We start from the raw sequence: 21,356 nt of genomic DNA on the forward strand, positions 1-21,356 counted from the left end.
CACACCAGAGCACCACGAGTGCTCGTAAAGCCGTGCCAGGAGCCCCGCAATGACCTCTGCTAATACAGAGTATACAGTTTTAGTATACAGTTCTGAGCCCAAAATAGTATCTCATCTTCCCTATTATCATGAACCCTACACTGCCAGACTGGGTTTCCCGATCTCTCTTTCTAAGCTATGTAAAAATATCTAAATAACTGTCCCGCCAAAATTCCCCTACATTTTTATGCAAATACCCACTGACCATCCTTTTGTTGGTAAAGACAATTTATTCAACACTGAGGTTTAATAAGTTGCATGTAATCAACTATAAAATAACAGCCGTGCACGGTTTCAAATGTTGTATTTATTTACACTCAGATTTGTTTATATCCTTCTAAGTCTTCATTTCCGTTTTCAAAAATTTTAGCAAATTTTTTCCCTCTGTCCTGAACTTTTCCATTGAGTAAGATAATTCAGTACTGTAAAGCTTAAAGGCAAAAAGGTTCTGGGTCAAACAACAGTTGTTTAAGACTGTAACCCCCCCTTTGGATCTGTATTAGATTGATAAATAGGTACACTTTAAATAATATGTAAAATTAGAGGGATAGATTACTTACCTTTTTTCCCCCTCCCAAAGAAATCTTTCTGCTGCCACCTTGTGGTCAGGCACACATATATATATATACATATAAAAACAAAGATATACTCACAGTGTGTTGGTAGACCTTAGATTTTGCCCAATTGTATTTTTTTAAGGAAAATATTACACAAAAAAGAGGGAACAAAGAGCAGGATTCTCCTTTTAACTTTATTTCCTGTTTCCAGCCTTGCATGTGAAGGCAGAAGCAAGACTGTTCTCTTGTAAATATTTTGAGAAGAAGCTGAAGAACAAAAGGACACTTGCTACAGCATGTAGGTTGGAAGATGTCCCTCCTTCTGCTCCATCTCTGAAGGGTTAATGTGAAGGAAGGGAAGGAAGAAAATGCCTACCGCTCTGTTCTCCCACTACCCAGGTCAAAGAGAGAACAGGCGGACACAGTTCTTTGCCACCCAGACACCTGCCAGACGAGCCCCCATCTATTTTCAATGCTTGTATGTCACTCACAATATCAGCACTTTGGGCTGGGGTATCCTAACTGTGACCACTCAGTATGTAATGAGCTCTGCTACTGAATAGGCACATTGGACAAATGTTTGAACTACATAACTTCATTTTTTTTTCTAAACGCAGTTGTGAATTTAGTCCTCAGCTTCTGTGACTTTCATGAGACTGGGCTCTTCAACGAGGATGACTTGCATACCTAACTTCAAATGTGTAAATAAGTTATTGAGGAGAACAGCTTACATTTTGTAATATTTTAAAGAATTAAATCAAAAAGTATGTTCACCAGGTGCTTATAATTTCGTTTAAGTAGTTAAAATAGGGACTGTGGAAATTAAGGTATCTACAGAAGTTTTAACATGTACTTTTAGCATGTCCGTGGTATTTTAAATTCCTATTATTACATATGTGTATATAATCAAATAAGAATTATACACAAAATGCACAATCATATATTAAAACTTCTTCATATCTAGGTTAATATTGTTACCAGAAAGTGAAACACAAAAAGGTAAGAATGCCAAGTTTAACTGTGAATCTTTAAAACGGCATTAGCAGACCTTTCTGCATTTAACTCGTATCCAATCCAATTCTAGCACGTATTAAAATCATTTGCTCTGGTACTAACATGTGGTGGTGATAATGTTCCAGGCTTCTGTTAGCCATATGCTAAACTTGATCCATGGTACACATGAAATACTCTACATGGTGATGATATAATTAAATTCTTTCATCACTCCTGATCTATCTAATAGATACAGTGCTTCACATTTTTAGAAGATAGCTCTTTATTGCATACTAACTGGCAGTCCACTGCAGAACAGGCATCATTGGTACTTCTCTCTTTATGCTTCTCAGACCTTAACTGTGTTTAATCTTTCAGTCCATTTCCCCTCTTGGGGCAACTGCATTTGCCCAGACACGCAATCCATTACCTTCTACCACCATCATATGAGCATCTGTTTGCCCGAGGGTAGGACCATGAAAGACATGGTTAACTAAACTGTGATTGGCTAAATTAAGTCATTTACACAGGACAAAGAGAAAAATTAAACAGAGGAAAACAAACGGCGATTCTGATCACCCCAATGATTCAGATCGCTTATCAATAGAAGTATGCAACTCCAAAAATAGCAGCTGCGCTCACCAATCAGAACTTTGTACCTAGCGATAGACACAATTACATACGACCTCTACATACTCTGTCTTTACTACAGCAGTTTAAAAAAATATCAGCTAGAGAACTTCACAGTCAGGAACAAAAGACTGAAGTGGCAGGCTTCACATCCCGCACCTTAATGGCAGATTAATATGCTTAACAACACTGATTTACCTTGCTGTTGTGCTACTTCAGATTTAGTTCTCACACGAATAACTCTGGATCGGACTGGCTCCACGTGTATAGCCTCTTGGCTCCGTTTCTGCATACAAGTTATTAAAACCACATTACATTTCTGATTTTTATTTTTAAATTCAAATAAAACAAGGGCAGTTTCACACAAATTGATTTACTTGGCATTATGAATTGCTAAATTACTTATCCTTCAGTTCAACTTCACAAACCGTTCAACTGTAAATTAGCTTTTTTGCAATCATTTATTTTCTTTAACAAAAAGCATGGCAAGCTGTTCTCTAAGATGCGATTCCCATGTAATCAACAGAGATGAGCAGTCACCCATTTAAATCTAAATATATAGAGAACCCTGCAATTCCTAATGAAAGGAAGTGGCAGAAACTATTTGTCTCTTGTTTTTGCAATGTGGACTTCCACTTCCTCCTGTGTAGAGAAACTGAAGGGTCTTGGAGGTAAATTTAATAATTGGGAAGTTTCTTTCCTGACATGGTCTTCCTAGTCTCAAAAACCATCTCTGCCACCGTAACTAATCAGTTAGTTAATAGCTAGGCTGAAGGACATATGGAGACAGATGCCCTCAATTGTGACCAAAAAAACATAAAGTATATTTTAAAAGTTGTATCACTCTTCCTATAAATTTTGTGCATTGTTTGTTGTCTTCTACTGCAAGTTCTTTGGGGTAAGATCTTTGGCACAGTGTCATCCAAATAATGCAGACAGGCAGAGAAAAGCAGATGACAAGGTTAGCAACTGATTCCACTTTCATCTATTATATTATTGCTCTAGCAGGTGAATACAAGCATTTGCCTGGAATCTGAGACTTCTTGTTGAGGAATGCTGCATGGACTATGCCTTTGGACAAATCTGTACAGCACCTAGCATAATTTATCTGATTCTCACTGGGGCTACTACTGCCATGCAACTTTTTACAAGAAAACCACAGAATCCTGCCATGTGGATCTGGGGACAGCTGCACAGCCTCTGCAGCTCAGGCTTAGAAGACAAGGCATCAAAACTGAACAGATGTCTTGGTCCCCCAAAAGGCTAAGAAGAAAGGCAAGCAGGACTAAAACTGCAAGGAAGAGCCTCTGCAACTGCAGACACAGGCAGAATGGATGGATAAAATAAAGAAGAACAGAAAAATCAGAAAAAGAGAAGGCAGAGAGACAGGCAGTCACCCAAGGTGAGAGAAGGAGGGCCTGGCTTGGGATGTGGGGGGGCACAAGTGGAGGGGCGAAAGGGACTCCCCTGGGAGAGAGACAGGAGAAGGGAAGAGAAGAAATTTAATTCATCTATCTCAGCTTGTGTTCCTGCCTGATCAGTGTCCAGAGCTGTCAAGGTTGGGGCATCCTCTCCAACCCCCAACTCCCATGGGGAGTCTACAGCTTAATATGGTCCATCAGCCCCAGACACCTGGTAGAATCTGTCATGTATTAGCAGGGGTGGGGAAAATGCAGCTCATGGGCCGGATGCCCGCAAGGCCCCTAAAAAGTGTAGAAAAATTATATTTATCTGCCCATGACTGCCTGTCATGCAGCCCACAATGACTTGCCGAAACTCAGTTAAGCAGCCCTCCACCCCTGCATTAGAGGAAGGCAGCAAACTTTGGAAGGCAACCAGCAGGGTAGCAACTGCACCTATCAAGGTTGTACTGGGCAGGGGGAGTTATAGCGGACAGGAGAGAAAATGATTTCAGAGGCACAGAAAAAAGCACCTGCTTCCCAGGCTCAGGAGTGCTCCTGGATCCACTGTTGTGCCTGGATCTTCAGGTGATGGTGGAGGTGGCTAAGAGCACCAGATGATCCAAATCCATGCACCAGATCACACCAGCGTGTGGGGTCACTCTGTGGCCAGAACTGGTACATGGGGCCTGGCCAGAACACAAGTGCTAATCCCTAGTGCTAATCCCACAATGGATCTGGCCTGATCCTGCCTGCGGACCAGGCCCACAACACTCATCTGTCGTGCAGGGCCAGAAAGTTAAGCACCAAAGGCCCTGGTGTGATATATCTTAAGGGACTGCCTTCTCTCTTACACCTGACTGCAATCCCCAAGGTCAGCTAAGAGAAACCTCCTACAAGTCCCATCAGCTGCCAAGTCCACCTGGCAAAAAACACATGGGAAATTGTTTTCAGCACTTGCTCCTCAGCTCTGGAACTACATCCATCTCCAGGCCTGCTACAGCCAGAGCCTGAACATCTTTCTAAAGTGCTGCAAGATCTTTCTATATGAGCAGGCATTTAGCAACCAAAGCAAGGCTGAAATGTTGCTCAGGGGAATCTCTGTTTTATTTTATTTCAGTTGCCCTTTTAAGGTGCTCCGTTTTTCTTCGTGTCAGGTGCCCTGAGCCCCTGTTGGAAAGGATGGCATATAAATCACATAAATAATAAATAAATTAAGAAAAATCAGGCCTGGATCTTACTAAGCGTTTTGGGCTTCCACTTTCTTCAGCCAAACCTGTGACTATGGGGATCTCATCAGCATGGATACTACTGGCCATGCATCTGCCCAAGAATGATCATCTAAGCCAGCAAACCAGAAAAGCCAGAAAGATCAAGTCTTCTGGTCATTGCCCTTTCCTGGAGACCTGCATTTTCAATCCAGTTTAAAGCTGATTAATATAACAAACACCCAAAACAATTTTCTTTGGGCAGGAAGTTCCAGCATCATGAAAAAAACAAGTCAAATAAAGGTGCTTTGAGTGGATATCATTAACTGAAAGGGCACCCAATTGCAACATGTTCATTTTCAATGCTATTGTTCTATTGAAATGCGTCAGTTTAATTTATTATCCTTACTGAAAAGAAAAAGAAGACTATTCAACTCATGAACAAAAGGTAGGAGATGCACCTCATAAAATACAATTGTGTGCAGCAGGAAGGTTACAGAAAAAAGGCTATTTCAAAGTGCATTAAAATGAAGCAAAACAATAAAAAATGATAATGAGACTATCAAAGTGCCAAGGAAAGGAAGAGCAATCACATGCAAAATATGTTAATTATATATAAATATTCCAGCTATGCAAAAATATTACAAAACCAGTTGGCAAAAAACCCCCCAAAAACATGACACAGCACTTGGTACTTCAAGAGAGTTAGCATAGATTAGCCCTGACCCACACAGATCAGACTAGTACAAAACATACTGAGCATGACATCCACACAGCTGGCACTGAGTTTTAAAAGTATATATTTATCTACTCTTTAGCCCCTGTTTCCCCTCCTCTGCCCCTTTTGGCCACGTCCAGATGAGTGTGGCAGACAGGTCTGTGATGCCACATACCACATGTTCAGTTGTTCTTCACACTACAAGGGAGCAGCGCAGAGGATTTTTTTTGACCCCTTGATATCCCCTGGATAAATCTGTCTTTATAACAGTTCAGGTATTGGGGCCCACCATGAAGGCCTGAATCTTCCCTGTTGTTTTAGCTGAGATGAGAGCTATCAAAAAAGGCTATTTGCATGGACAAGTGGTAAAGCAGATAATCACATGCTCTAATGGGGAAATCATCAATCTGCTCAAACTAGATAGCTTAGGATGAAAACAGTTCTTCCCCTGATGGAAAATAAGGATGATACCTTTCAGAAACTCTACCACCATTAAAGACATGACTGTATTGCCTTAGGCGAAGCATGACTAGTTGAGATCAGTGCCAGATATACTCTTGTGACCCTGATTATTTGACAGAAAGCAGGTACTCTGGAATGGCAGACGCTAATGCTGTCAAGAGCAAGGGTTGGTGCTAAGCTGCTCAGATAACAATCCTCTGCTGTTCAGTCTTGTACGACTGTCTGCTCAAAAGTTTCCTGCTTCGTAAAAATATGCCCAGACACTGCAGCTAAACAACTGCTTGCTGGATCCAGGATATCAGGTCTAGGTGCAGAAGCTAGCTGTTGCTCTGAGAGGAGGTCAGATAGGACAGGAAAAGTGATCATTCTTCAGAATATATATAGATCAGTATCCCAGAATGGCGCACACCATTGCAGAGTGGTCAGGACGATGTAACCAGCATCTTTCCTCTCTGACATCAGCTATCACTACTTAAACTTAAAATCTGAATACTATTTGGTTTCCGTTCGCATTTCCTAACTATTTACAAGCAATGTGTGAAAGCTATTCAGGCTTTACCTGAGACGTATCCTCTGAAAGATGCACATTCCCATCACCGGCTTGTGTCATTTGAGGAACCGGGTCTGAAAATGGCTGCAACACCAATTCAGCCATGGTCATTGTACCATGACAAGTATCTGCTAAGAGAAAAAAAATGGGAAAGAAAAACCCAGGGTCAAACTGGACCAACAGAATCCCAATTATGTCATGTTTTTTGAAAAGGGTAAGAAGCCTTGTAGGCTCAATGACAGAACAGGCCAGAATGAAGAGAATGTTCTTTATCTGCCCATATATGTTAAGGTCTTTTCAATTTTCCTTGTTGAAAGGAAGAAAGGAAAAATGTCTGTGAAACAGAAATCTGTGCATTTCTAACATAGTATGCCTTCAGAGCTGTTATGGTGTACCACGCCATTATGTACTCAATTGGGCTTTATTCCTCACACTAAAAACAGATTGGAAAAGCTTCTTTATGAAACTCTGTCACTCCACTGACTGAATGAACCAAAATCTGGATACATTACTTAAATAGCTACTACCTATAAAAGCCATCATAGTTGTGCAGCCTGTAAGAGTAGAGAATAGCTTTACGAAAATTAGTCCATGCGCCGTAACTATACTTTAGATCTCAGTCATCTCAAAAAAACTAATTTTAAATCTAATTAGTTTGAAAAATTACTCTTGGACTAAGACTGTAGATGCCAAATCACAACTCGGCTTAAAGCTAACGGAACCCTGGAAAACAGAATTAATGGAAATGCTGACAGGCTGAGAACCACTGCCTTGTTGCGTCTGAGATCAGATACAAAAGAGGATTTGATATTTATATGAAACATGAAAGCTTCCATTACATCACGTAGGATTGAAAAAGCTGGTATAAATACCTCAGGCATCCAGATCTCACCACTGTCTGAGTAAAGCACAAACCTTCCCCCCCATGGCATCTTTTCCCACCATAGTTCATTACAGACTTTCTTGCACCACCTCTCTGGTACTGGCCACCGTTAGAGAAAGATGGTGGGACTAATTTGCCCTAATGACACAAACATCATTTTGTGAAAGCTAACTCTTGTCTACTTTAAGTAAATGAGCGGCTTTTATAGAGGATAAATATCTTAGAGGATCTGTTTATCCTAGAAATTACCAAATCCAATCTGGTCCAAGTCAGTAGTGACTGAAACCTCTTATAACCAGCTAGCTTTTAAACCAAGTTAGCAGCATCAGTCTATTTCCTGCTGGATAGATGTCCGCAATACAAACTCTCTATCATAAAAAGCAACAGTTGCCTCTTTTCTGGCAGCCTCAGCAAAAGTGTTCAGGTTACATGGATATGGAAACCGGAAGCACGTTCTCACCTGCCCAATGGTCTAGGTAATTATTTGGAAGCTGAGGCATCTGTCATTGCAGCTCCACTGTTATCAGTATCTGTGCTAAGCGATTTAAAGCAAATCTCAAGTGTGTCTACCTGGGCTGCAGTTGAATCCATGTACAATACTGCAGACACTCTAAATGTGGAAGGCAGCAGTCTTCAACACTGATTAGAAAAAAATATATGAGCTGCTTCATTCAACTAGTTGTTTACTGAGTGGGTGCTGAACACTCAAACTGTCTACAGCAACATCCGAAACATCTGTAAACTCAAAGTCTTAAGTAGACACCATGGAGCAAAGATGATTGTGGTTTATACCTGCAGTCCTCTCACACTGTCCTGGGGATGGCACACTGTGGGGACGCTGTTCAGTAGCTAGGCCAGCAGGCTGGTCTATATAAACTGAATGCCCCATTAGGATACTTTCTGCTGCTCTTGTCAGTCTAGGTCTTTGGCCTTCACTGAGCTCTCCAATGCTGTTATCAGAGTCCTACATAAAACAGCAAAAAAGCATGTTTAATGAATCATAACAGATGTCTTTCATACCATGCTACATTGTTCAGGTATACTGTGCTGCAGAATGGATTTATACTACTTGTGTTGAATAAAGAAGGCTGCCTTTGAAAAGCAAACATGTGACCCCTTGGGAGAATGAGACCTGCATTTACCATTGTACAGAACTGAAAGGTGTTAGGTAGGACCAATGGAAAAAATCAGTGCCTTCTCTAAGCTTTACACAGCTACTATTATATACATCTCCATGAAACAACCGCCATCTGTCTGAACCCTTTAACTCTGGGAGCACTATTTATTTATTTAGCAACTGCAAATCCACAAAGCCAAGCAACAACCTCTTCATTATCTGAGTTGAAAATTATTAATCCACCTCTTAGTTTGTAGAGGAGACACTCCTTGGTGATGTGGGGCATTGTTTGCATCCCTCCACAAGTGCACGATGGGTTAGTACTGAGGCCCCAGTGGTGAAGACTGGCTGCGCAGGGGCTTTGGCCTGCCCTGAACCTGCTCAGCAGGGACCATTCTCACCATCATAGTTCAAAGTCAGCAGGTTGGTGAGTGGGGTTTGTCACAAGGAACTTCTTTGCAACTTCCTGCGATTCCCATTCCTTGATTCCTTGGGAGCACTTAAAAGATACCAAAGATGTGCTGTTCAGACTCATAAAAGGCTCATCTTCAGCCAGATTCTAACATGGCCTGAACAGAGACATCCTCCAAGTAGTCTTCCAACCAAGCTGAATGTTAAAAACAGTTAACATGCCCCTGCACAATAGGAAGCAAACTGGTTGTATTTGGATGTGTGCACGAGGGTGTTCTGAAGTGGTGTGATGCATATTTTGTTCCTAGATGAGGTTTCCTACGTGAGAAGGCATGCCTATGCTAGCACTGCCACAGTCTGTGAAGGGATTTGTTAGAGCTTTGAACAGGCTGAGCACCATGACCAGAGGACAGACAAAAGCAAATTAGAGATGCATTTGTAACTGGCAATACTGACAAGAAAGTGTCACTTTAATTACAGATAGAGTCACAGCTGACACTGGAAAGTTCTTTACACAGTTCATCCATCAGAGCTCATTAAGCCAACAAAATAAAGATTGAGGAATGATTAAGGAGAGGGGTAAAGTTGTTCTATGGACAGTTCAGCCTAAACAAGACAGAAGGAACAAATGGGATATGTTCCACTAAAGTCACAAATAGCAGAAAACTAACCTAAATAGAGATGTTGCATAATTTATGTACCAAAGTCCTCCCAAGTTTTCACTCTCTCTCTCTCATACCCTCCCTGCCCCGCCCCCGCTTAGTATTAGGCAAGCAGTTCATTCACTTACTTTAAATTAACAATTTTTTGTAGATTTTTAGAATTATAATGTTTAACAGGCATATTAACTCAACATTCAATACAGATAGATCATTTTGCTCTTTCTGCTACTCATTAGTCAGAATAGAAATTGCTGCTGGGCCTCAGTTCAGAATGAAAGGAAATGCAAGTTGAGAAAAGCGTACAAAATCTCTGCCACCAATTATTCCCCAGGTCCCCTCAAACTGTCACAATATCAGAACAGAGTTTGACCAGCTGCAGTGGGAACATGCTTTACGTTCACACAGTGGAGGGCTAGGTACTTGTCTTTATTATATACAGGAACAAGGTCTTAGATTTTACATTTCTATCTACTGTACGCATTTCAAAGTCTGGAATAGAATTACCAAAAGTCAAATTCCCCCTCGAAGAACTGGCTTTCAGTAGCAACAGACTGGATAACGCTTGAAGTCTTTCCATATATAAACTAAACTTTAGCTACTTTACCTATTTTTTTTAAATCATAGAACAACATTTTGAAACTTAACATTTTTTTTCTTTTATTCCTATACAACAACTAAAGGAAACTAAAGGTACCTCAGAGTGGTATATCACTTCTTGTGCAGTAACTGGTGCCTGATTTAGCCTAGACAAGAGAGAGAGAACAGGATCTCTGTGATATCCTTTATGGGGTCTTCTTATGACTTGTCCTTCACTGGGAGGATCATAATCCTGAAATTAAAAAAAAAACCTTTTTAGTTTTCAGATCTTTATTCCTAAATCAATGGTTAAACTGGAGATTATATTTATAAAGCATCTCCAGGTTACTGCAGTTACCCACTTTAAAATGTTTATGAACATTTGAATATATATAGACCAGCAGCCCAGTCTCTTCCTTTTCATAACAAAAGGGCACAAGCAGCATGTAAAGAGTTTTTGATACAAAAGATCATAACAACAGTTCATGGTAAAAAAGACGTATTAGACCAGGGGTGCTCAAGCCCTGGCATGCGGAGCTGCGTCATCTGGCATGCAGAGCTGCCCATGGGTCCAAAAATTGGGTGGCAGGGGAGTAGTGTTAGTGATAACTACCGCTCCCCAGCTGCCAAACTTGCAGAGCCAGGTGGAGAAAGCATGCCCCTGCACACTAGATCGGGTGCGTGAAGTGGGGTAATGCAGGGTACAACCCAGGCAGCATTGGCAAGATCCAGAACTCCTCTCACAGAGTCCAATCTGGGCAGCAGCTGCACACAGGATCCAGTCAACAGATCAGCCCCATACTACTTGTTTGGTTCATGGAGCCAACAGGTTGAGCACCACTGTATTAGACCATCAAGTCCTATCCTTCTAGAAAGGCACATTATAACCCAAATGCCCACCATAACTGATACTGAAAAGATAACAATATGTTTGTTCTTAGCTGAACAATATGAATGCAGAAATGTAGAGTTAGGTTCTCAAATAACTGATTGTCAGTATTTTAACATGACTAGGTATCAACAGGAAAACAGATCTTTATTTTCCTTCGGCCCAAGTCTGGAAGACACTGTTTCTGCCCCAAAACTCCTAATACCTGTAAGAATAGAGCAAAAGCGACTAACAGAATTTGCAATGCATCGTTTCCCCAAAACATTCCATTTTGAGTAGAAAATGTATAGATCTCAAAAGCCGGTTGCATAATATTGCCAGGACTAATAATCCAGCATTGTTTTTAATACGGAGAACCGGTCTTTTGAGAAACTTCCACCCTGGGAAGTGCAGCAGCCAGCCAGAATTAGATTCCCCCTTTTTTCCCCTCCAAAGAGCCCATGTGCTAGTTTATTAATATATATTTTACAACCACCCTAATTACTAAGCAGAGCTGACCCTCTAGAACTCGTATGGAAATTTACAGCTAGCGCCCTGCCTGTGTGGGAGAAAAAGGAAGAATTTCTCCCTCCCTCCCTCAGATAAGGAATGTAGGGAGTGTGGCAGGCTCTAGGTTGCTTGTAAAGATGCACTTGGTACTGCTTTCATAAATAAAACATTTTAGGCTTGAGGGTAACATTGCTTTTGTATACAACGCTAATCTATATGCCAACAGCATCCTACTAAGAACTCACCACACAATGCTATTGAAGGAAACTTCTAGGATTTCTTTTAAAAGAAAAAAAATCGTATAAAAGAAATTGTTGATACTCTGACTTAGCATAGAAATCAAAGGGTAAGGACACCAGGTAGTTGAAAGGGTTACTTCAGGCAAGGTCAGCTGAAGCACCTTAAAAATATCACTATTCCTCTTTAAGAACTTAGGGAGGAATATAAGAGCATTGCTCAGGCATGCCAGGATAAAGTCAGGAAGGCCAAAGTGCAATTGGAGTAGCAATTGGAATAGCAAGGGATGTGAAGGGGAACAACAAGGGTTTCTTTAAGTATGCTGGTAGCAAGAGGAGGATCTGGGAAAGTGTGTGTCCCTATTGAATGGGGGAGGCAGCCTGGTGACAGAGGATGCAGAAAAGGCTGAAGTGCTCAATGCCCTTTTTAGCTCAGTCTTCACAGGCACGGTCAGCTCCCAGAGTACAAATCTGTGGGGCTGGATGGGATGCACCTGAAGGTGCTGAGGGAGTTGGCCAGTGTGATCGCAGACCCACTGGCCATCATCTTTGAAAACTCTTGGTGATCAGGAGAGGTCCCAGATGATTGGAAAAGGGCAAACATAGCGCTCATATTTAAGACAGGGAAAAAAGAAGGATCTAGGGAACTACAGACCAGTCAGCCTCACTGCAGTCCCTGGAAAAATCATGGAGAAGATCCTCAAGGAATCCATTTTGAAGCACTTGGAGGAGAAGAAGGTGATTAGGAGCAGTCAGCATGGATTCACCAGGGCAAGTCATGCCTGACCAACCTGATTGCTTTCTATGATGAGGTGACCGGCTCTGTGGATGCAGGGAGACTGATGGATGTGGTACCTTGATTTTAGCAAGGTTTTTGATATGGGCTCTTACAACATTCTTGCAGGCAAGCTAAGGAAGTCTGGGATGGATGAATGGACTGTAAGGTGGGTAGAAAACTGGCTGAAGCATCAGGCTCAGAGAGTAGGAATCAATGGCTCGATGTCTTGTTGGCAGCTGGTATCAAGTGGAGTGCCCCGGGGATTGGTCCTGGGGCCAGTTTTGTTCAATGTCTTCATCACTGACCTAGAAGACGGCATAGAGTACACCATCACCAGGTCTGCAGATGACACCACGCTGGGAGGAGTACTAGATACGCTGGAGGGTAGGGCTAGGATTCAGTGACCTCAACAAATTGGAGGATTGGGCCAAAAGAAATCTCATGAGCTTCAATAAAGGACAAATGCAAAGCCCTGCACTTAGGACAGAGCAATCCCAGGCACCGGTACAGGCTGGGGGTGACTGGCTGGGCAGCTGCTGTGCAAAAAAGGCCCTGGGGGTTACAGTGGACAAGAAGCTGAATATGAGGCAGCAGTGTGCCCTCGTTGCCAAGAAGGCTAACGGCAATACCGGGCTGCATTGGTAGATAGGGGAGGGGCACTCTGAAGTGCTTTGGGTTACAGTGAAAGGCTGTCAAGGCGAAAGAGACTTAACGGTGGGAGTCTACTACAGACCTCCCCCAACCAGGGTGAGGAGCTTGACCAGGATTTCTTGGGTCAGCTCACAGAGGTAGTGAAGGCTAAGGATGTGGTAATCATGGGGGACCTGAACTTCCCGGACATCTGCTGGGAAGAGCACTCAGCCAGGTCTGAACACTTGCGTAGGTTTTTAGACAGTGTGCAGGACCTCCGTCTAACCCAGGAGGTGCACAGCCCCACCAGGGGGGACGCCTTGTTGGACCTAGTGCTGGCCACGGGTGATGACCTGGTGAGGGGGCTGCGGGTGCTCGACCACCTGGGCGACAGTGATCATCGCCTGCTGGAATTCACCATCCAGCGCAAGGTGGCAAAGGCATGCAGTAAGGCAGCGGCCCTGGATTTTAGGAGGGCAAATTTCAACGAGCTAAGGAGGATAGTTGGGGAAGCACTGAGGTCCCGGAGGGGAGGGGAGACAGGTGTCCAAGGAGAGTGGTTGCTCCTCAAGGAGACGATCCTCCAAGCCCAAAGGAAGGTAATCCCAACGAGGATCAAAGGGAGCAGAAGGGCGCATAAGCCCCCATGGCTCACCAAAAGCATCCGGGAATGTCTCCTTGCTAAAAAGGTGGCTTACACCCAATGGAAAGAAGGGGTCATCACCAAGGAGGGCTATTCTGCAGTTGCTCGGGGATGTAGGGGGGTAGTTAGGAAGGCCAAGGCAGAGATGGAACTGGGACTAGCTTCCCAGATTAAGGACAATAAGAAGTCTTTTTTTAAATACATAGGGGGTAAAAAGAAGGTCCCAGGTAATGTGGGGCCCTTGCAGGACGCGTTGGGAAACTTGGTCGTCACACCAGATGACAAAGCTAACATGTTTAACGATTTCTTTGCCTCCGTCTTCCTAAGTAGGGACCAGAACAGCAACCTCCCAGCTGGGCCCCCTTCGGGCCCCAGGGGAGACACACCTGGGCCAAGGGTTAGCGAGGACTTATTTAGGGAGTTTCTGGAGGCGCTGGACATATTCAAGGCAGCCGGTCCGGATGATCTCCACCCTAGAGTTCTAAAGGAGCTGGCTGAGGTCATTGCAGGACCCCTGGCACGGCTTTACGAGCACTCGGGGTGCACTGGAGAGGTGCCGGAGGACTGGAAGAGGGCCAATGTGGTTCCAATCTTCAAAAAAGGGAGGAAGGAGGACCCGGGAAACTATAGGCCAGTTAGTCTTACCTCGATCCTAGGCAAGCTGTTTGAGAAAATAATTCTGGCACACATCCAGGAGGGGCCAGCAGGGGACTGCATGCTTAGGGGCAATCAGCACGGGTTCATCAGTGGCAGGTCCTGTCAGACCAACCTGGTGGCTTTTTATGATCAGATCACCAGATCATTAGATGCAGGGGTAGCAGTGGACATAGTCTTCCTGGACTTCCGGAAGGCTTTTGACACTGTCTCTCACCCCGTTCTCATTAAGAAAATGGGAGGCTGTGGCATAGACACCCACACAGTCAAATGGGTCGCCAACTGGCTGGAGGGCCACACCCAGAGGGTGGTAGTGGATGGGTCCTTCTCAACTTGGAAGGACGTGGGCAGTGGGGTTCCGCAGGGCTCGGTCCTCGGGCCTGCACTGTTCAACATCTTCATCAGTGATTTGGACGAGGGGGTGAAAAGCACCCTGTTCAAATTTGCTGATGACACTAAGATGTGGGGGGACGTGGGCACACTAGAAGGAAGAAGCAGGCTACAATCGGACCTAGACAGGTTACAAGGGTGGGCGGATGAGAATAGGATGGGTTTCAACACAGACAAGTGCAAGGTGATGCACCTGGGGAGGAACAACCGGCACCATACCTACAGGTTAGGGAACTCCCCTCTTGTCAGCACGGAGGCGGAAAAGGATCTTGGAGTCATCATTGACTCCAAGATGAACATGGGTCGGCAGTGTGGGGAGGCAGTTAGGAAGGCCAACCGTACCTTGTCATGCATCCACAGATGCATCTCGAGCAGGTCCAGAGAGGTGATCCTCCCCCTTTATGCGGCACTGGTCAGGCCGCAGTTGGAGTACTGCGTCCAGTTCTGGGCGCCGCACTTCAAGAGGGATGTGGACAGCATGGAGAGGGTCCAGAGGAGGGCCACTCGCATGATCAGGGGACTGCAGGGCAGGCCCTATGAGGAGAGACTACGGGACCTGAACCTGTTCAGCCTCCACAAGAGAAGGCTGAGGGGGGATCTTGTGGCCTGTTACAAACTGGTCAGGGGGGATCAGAAGGCATTGGGGGAGTCACTGTTCCCCCGAGCACAGCCAGGAGTGACCAGGAATAACGGTCACAAGCTAGCAGAGGGTAGATTTAGGTTAGACATCAGAAGACGCTATTTCACGGTCAGGGCGGCTAGGGTCTGGAACCAACTTCCAAGGGAGGTGGTGCAGGCTCCTACCCTGGGGGTTTTTAAGAAGAGGTTAGATGACCACCTTACTGGGGTCGTTTGACCCCAGTACTCTTTCCTGCCATGGTGGGGGGTCGGACTAGATGATCTTCTCAGGTCCCTTCTGACCCTAGAAACTATGAAACTATAAACTATATGTTGCCAGTACGTCAAGGGAAGTGATTATTTCTCTCTATTCAGCATTGGTCAGGCCACATCTGCAGTACTATGTTCAGTTTTGGACCCCCCATTACAGAAAGAATGTGGACAACTTGGAAAGAGTCCAGCAGAAGGCAACAAAGTGGTTTGGGGGTTGGGGGACATGATTTATAAGGAGAGGCTGAGGGAACTGGGCTTATTTAGTCTGGAGAAGAGAAGACTGAGGGGGGATTTAATAGCAGCCTTCAACTCCCTGAAGAGGAGTTTGGAAGAGGATGGAGCTTGACTGTCCTCAGCAGTGGCAGGTGACTGAAGTAGGAGCAATGGTCTCAAGTTGCAGCAGGGGATGTTCAGGTTAGATATTAGGAAGAATCCTCTCACATGGAGGGTAGTAAAACACTGGAACAGGTTACCCAGAGAGGTTGCAGAATCTCCTTCCTCGAAGGTTTTTAAGACTCAGCCAGACAAAGCTTTGGCTGGCATGATCTAGTTGGGGCTGGCCCTGCTTGGAGCAAGGGGTTGGACTAGTTGTGACCTCCTGAGCTCCCTTCCAACTCTCATTTTCTACGATTCTGTGAAATCCATAAACAGATAAAAGGTACCTCAATGTTGAAGCAACTTTGCATGCTCCCAGTTTTCTAAACAGTTTCAATTTAAGAAGCAATTTCCAGGGATTACAATAAATTCTGAGCAGGCACTAAAATGTTGACATTGCATGCTCATGCCTTGAGATCTACTGGACACATTTCCTTCACACCTGGCTTTCTTTTTAAGCCCCAAAGAGGCACAAAGCAACAGAACAAACCACTCTTGAAGTTTCTCATTTCTCACATTTGACCTATGAGAGCATAAATATCTTTACTGGAAAAACCACGCAACAGGAAATGCATCTGCTCTGCATATCTGCCGTCCAAGGGGAACACCACTTGTTGCAAATCCCAGAAATATCTAAAAAACAGCAATGTCTGGCTATACTCCTGCTCCCTTACGGATCTATATATTAATTCCACAAGGAAGACCTGGAACAGAATTAGGGCTCTGTCATCACAGCTTTAATTTTTTCCCACCTGTTGGGCATGTGGTCCAGGACAGGAAAGATCCTATACCTGGTACTAAAAATCACCTCTTAGATTTATCTATATATTGAACGAGTAATCTTTGTCAAAAGACACGTAACACATATGAACAATTCCCAAAGTATGGAGCACAGGAGTAAACAAACTTAGATCTGCAAGACATACAACAGGGCACCTATGCAGAGATTACTGCTATCTTAGATACTTGTAAACTACATTCAACTATTATAGTTTGAAAGGAGAGATTAACAAATTATGAGGGGTAAACTGATTAAGAAGAAATATGGAAAAATATTCAAAGACATAGCTTGTACTTGGGAAAGCTAAAAAGCAAACTCTTCCATTCTTTATGTTCTAGAACTCTTTAAAAAAATATTACAGTGGTATCAAAAGTGAGCAAATATAAATTTATTTCATTCCAGTAAGCTACATGTTCTGAAAAATATCAGGTCACGTGGATCACATTCTTAGTTGAAGGGCATAATAACGTTTTGCCATTTTACTTACTATAGAACGTAAGAATGAAATCTGAATAAATAAGTAATATTGTATTTCACCTCTAACATCAAAAGTATGTCGAAATAATAAACCATGCTACTTATTAGATGGAATGTGTGAATAATTTGGATTTTAACTCAACTATTAATCTCTCAAGAAAGCTGGCAGGAAGACAGGCATCTTTATAAAGAACGATCATTTACTATAATGGGTTCTGAAATTTGTAATTGTTTTACAAATCCATTTGGACAAGCTGGGAATTTTTCACTGAAAACATACTGTTTCTTCAAGATTTCTTATTAGTCCTTTTGTCTGTATTCACCATGTCTAAACAAAAGTATATAAACAGACTAGAGAGTATCTTATCTGACAAGACAATCCAGCTAAGGTATTATGCTAAATTCAATCTCCTCCTGGTTTATTTCCTTACCATTTCATGGGCATCATGTAGGGTACTGCATAAACTTTCACTCAGGTTTGGAAGAGACAGTCCTTCTGCTAAGGCTGAAAATAAACACATGCCCACACATGCTACAAATATTAGAAAACATGCCTCTACAACAGCAAGTTAATCATACATTTTTCTAAATTGCAATACAATGCTCTAACAAAGGTAAAAATTCTTATCACATGTGCCTCATTAGTGTACATTTTTCCATCCCATAAGAAATAATTCTGATGCTTTATGAAATTTTAAAAAAAGTTTTCACTACAATTTATTCATTGTTCTTGTGCACACAAGAATAATTTAAAGAAGCTCATTTGTCATGAACCCTCAGTTATTCTATATCATTTTCTTTCATTAACAAACACACAACTTTCATTCATAGAAAAAGGAAAAATGGTGAAATTTCTTACATGTTCCCAAAACCACAAACAGTTAGTATAGGTCTACAGATGTACTCTCTCTCTTCAGACCAGAGGTGTACAGCAACCTGGCATGGAAGCCAAATCTGTCCCCAGTGCCATGTTATCTGGCATATGGGGCTCCCCATACTTCTGGAAATTTGGCAGTGGAGGAGCAGGAGCAGGCTAATTGCCATGGCTTTGAAAGCTGGCATCCAGCATGGGACTGGCATGCAGGGTTGATCTGAAAGCCACAACAATAAGAGCTGCCACCATGCCAAATTTTTGAACTCTTGGGGAGTCCTGCTGGCAGGATGACAGCCCCATGCACTGGCATGTGGGATTGCTCCATGGACTTGACCTCGCACAGGATCCGGCCCAAAGGTCTGACCTTGTCCAATGGATCCTGCCCATGGACCAATCCTACACCATTCATCTGGCCCATGGGACCAGAAGGTTTAGTACCTGTGCTTTGGACTTCCCAAGAAGTAAAACATATTTCTATTATACCAACAGAGTAACTTTCACTCGGAGCAAACAACAGACACTTATTCAAAACAAACCCTGAATATACAGATCCCTGGAAATTCAGTTTTACCTCTTGCAGCTATCATTTGACCATAGCTAAACAGGACCTCGCCCTCCGAGATGAACCTGTCTCCAGTTTCTGTTTCCGTTTCTGTGGCAGTTATACTGCTTTCCTGTGTGGATGGGCCAGAGCTAAGTGTATGCCCAGGAGAGGGAATCTTTGGTTCACAAGGAACTGATGCAAGGGGTCTAACTGGCTCAGGAGAAGCTGGTAAAACCAAGGTGTCTGGTTCTTCATCTTTAGCCACTGACATCACACTGAAATTCAAGAAAATGTATTCTGAATGCACCAAAATACACCAAACAAAACTGCTTAAACAAACCGTACCCCAAACCCAGCACAACAAAGCATACAGTACAAGGCTTTTATCAAAAAAAGAGCCCCTGTTTCATGAATTGGTGAGAGAGAGAAAAAATGTTAAAGTATCCTTAACGGTGAGCTGCAATCCATTTGTCGCAAATGGGTCGCTTTAATTGAGGCAGCCATAAAGTAGCAGCCTATTTTGTAAAATGTTAACAACAAAAAGGCACTTCATTCACCACAGTCACATCTGTTACTGGCAGCTATGGCTAAAAACAACGTACTAAATACCCTGTCAAACAGGAGTATAAACAAGTGTTAATCAAATCTTATCCCGCCCGCAGATTTCAAGTCTTATTTTATTCTATAAACCAGTCCATGATACTATTTATTTAATTGTTTATCTCTGTGCTTCGCAATATAAACATCCTGTGTTTCTTCAAAATTGCATACTGCTGCAGCTAAATAAAAGAAATTGGAAAAAGATGTGGATTGTTAGAACTCACATAGGTTTTGGGTGGAAAGTCTCCTCATTCAAAGGACTAGGCTTCTCCTCTTCTAGAGGGAGCTCTGCGTCTCCCCATGGGTTTGGAGGCTTTGGGCTTTCCATCTTTGTTGCATCAAACCCAGGTTCTGATGCTGGAGGGGTCGGTGTCGTTATCTTAGGTGGTGTATCCACAGGGGTAGCAGCAGGTGTGCCAACGGGACTTGTGGCACCTGGAATCTCAAAACCTACACACATGAAACCAATCACAGGGTTCAGACTGGACTGGAAAGGAACAAACAACCTTCAGACAAGATCAAGCTTTTTTTCTTTCCACAAGGTGTTCCGTATTTTGCCTGGAAGGGTTTTAAAAATCTGTGAAGACTGTACTGGATTAGACTAATGTAAATAACTAGTTAAACACTTACAAGCGCTAAACAACCATCCTCTGGTTCCTGTTAACTTCGGTAGGATTTGTGGGTGCTCAGGCTTCTGAAAGCCAAGACACTTTTCAAAGATGTATTAATATGGATGCTTATTAACATCAGGAACAGATGAAGCAGCTCTTTTTTGAGCTGGAAAAGTGATACATCAGAGAGATATAAATAGTCTCTGATAAAGGAACACCTGATGTCAGAAGGGAGATAAAACGGAATCGTTTGTAAAGGAAATTTGCTTGAAGCTTTTAAACTATGCAAGCTCCAAACCACCCTCTAAATTAAAACACAGGCCCAAGAGTGTTTAGCCTCAGAGACAGTGACTTTGGAGAAGAAAAGAAAAAGTAACAGATTAACATATGCTCCCTTCATCTCAAGTTTAGTGATTATTTTTTACTACCTGATTCTTTCATTTGTTGGTGAACAAGAACATCTCCACCAATTTCTGTAACACAAGGGGAAGAATCAGGGGTTTTTACTGGTGATGGTTCTTTTTCAAGAGGTGGTGTATCACATGGTGTGGCCAACGGAGTAGATATTTCACATTCCTGAAAATATAAAAGAAGAAACAAGGTAACTAGAAAGTCTGTAACACAGTTATCTTACCGTTTAAATGTGACTCCATGAATTCTTCCAACCAGAGTCATTTGAGAATCTTTATCTGAAAATAACAACTTGGGTAGCCTCTGAAGTTGCCAGAAGTGAGAAAACGGGGACTAGAACATGACATGAAGCCTTCATTCTAGGTGACAAGAAGCTCCACAATCAGCACCCCAATGGGATTAGCCACTGCCACCAACAAAGAAATAAACAGATATGTAACTTCCAGCAAAGCATTTTCTCCATGAAATTTTCATCTCTTCTCAATTTATTCAGAACTGCTGCTACCAAAGGGAGTCTAGGACAGTGGTACTTCAGCCTTTTCAGGCTCAAGGCACCCCCCATTAGACTTAACAGCTAAGGAAAAAAAGCAAATGTGATTATAAGATATCAGGCAAGGTATTGGTATCTCCAAGGAACTGATATCACCATGAGTGACAGAAAGCATTAATGCCATTGTAAAAGGCACTGCTGAGAGCTCATCTGGAATACCACAGAGAATTGTGGTCAGCTATATTCAAGAAAGAAGAACTCCAGCTAAAGCAGCTGCAGAGAAGGGCTCTTAGGAAAATCAGGGAATTGGAGATGATCACAAAATGAGACTAAGAGAAGCTCCATTTATATCATAGAATCATAGAAGTAGGGTCAGAAGGGACCTTG

At 42.9% G+C, this 21,356-nt stretch overlaps 1 protein-coding gene across 6 annotated transcripts in view; it reads right to left on the bottom strand.

Annotated features, from left to right (window-relative positions):
- Window positions 1-21,356, bottom strand: part of KIAA0586 (KIAA0586 ortholog) — a 118,370-nt gene that overhangs the window by 32,496 nt on the left and 64,518 nt on the right. For 3 of the 6 annotated variants that reach the window (XM_019518396.1, XM_019518398.1, XM_019518395.1), the window contains 8 exons: window positions 20,497-20,644; window positions 19,682-19,907; window positions 18,885-19,132; window positions 17,871-17,944; window positions 10,325-10,459; window positions 8,233-8,404; window positions 6,567-6,688; window positions 2,418-2,505 (listed from right to left, as the gene is read on the bottom strand). In XM_019518396.1, coding sequence (XP_019373941.1) covers window positions 2,418-2,505; window positions 6,567-6,688; window positions 8,233-8,404; window positions 10,325-10,459; window positions 17,871-17,944; window positions 18,885-19,132; window positions 19,682-19,907; window positions 20,497-20,644 — 1,213 coding nt within the window. Of the gene's footprint in view, window positions 1-2,417; window positions 2,506-6,566; window positions 6,689-7,900; window positions 8,080-8,232; window positions 8,405-10,324; window positions 10,460-17,870; window positions 17,945-18,884; window positions 19,133-19,681; window positions 19,908-20,496; window positions 20,645-21,356 lie in introns of those variants that run through there. The other 3 variants (XM_019518397.1, XR_002097595.1, XR_002097594.1) reach the window with 3 other exon arrangements.

This window comes from Gavialis gangeticus, unplaced genomic scaffold (assembly GCF_001723915.1).
Source record: "Gavialis gangeticus isolate Ggan-Ray unplaced genomic scaffold, GavGan_comp1, whole genome shotgun sequence".
Classification (NCBI taxonomy): Eukaryota; Metazoa; Chordata; order Crocodylia; family Gavialidae; genus Gavialis; species Gavialis gangeticus.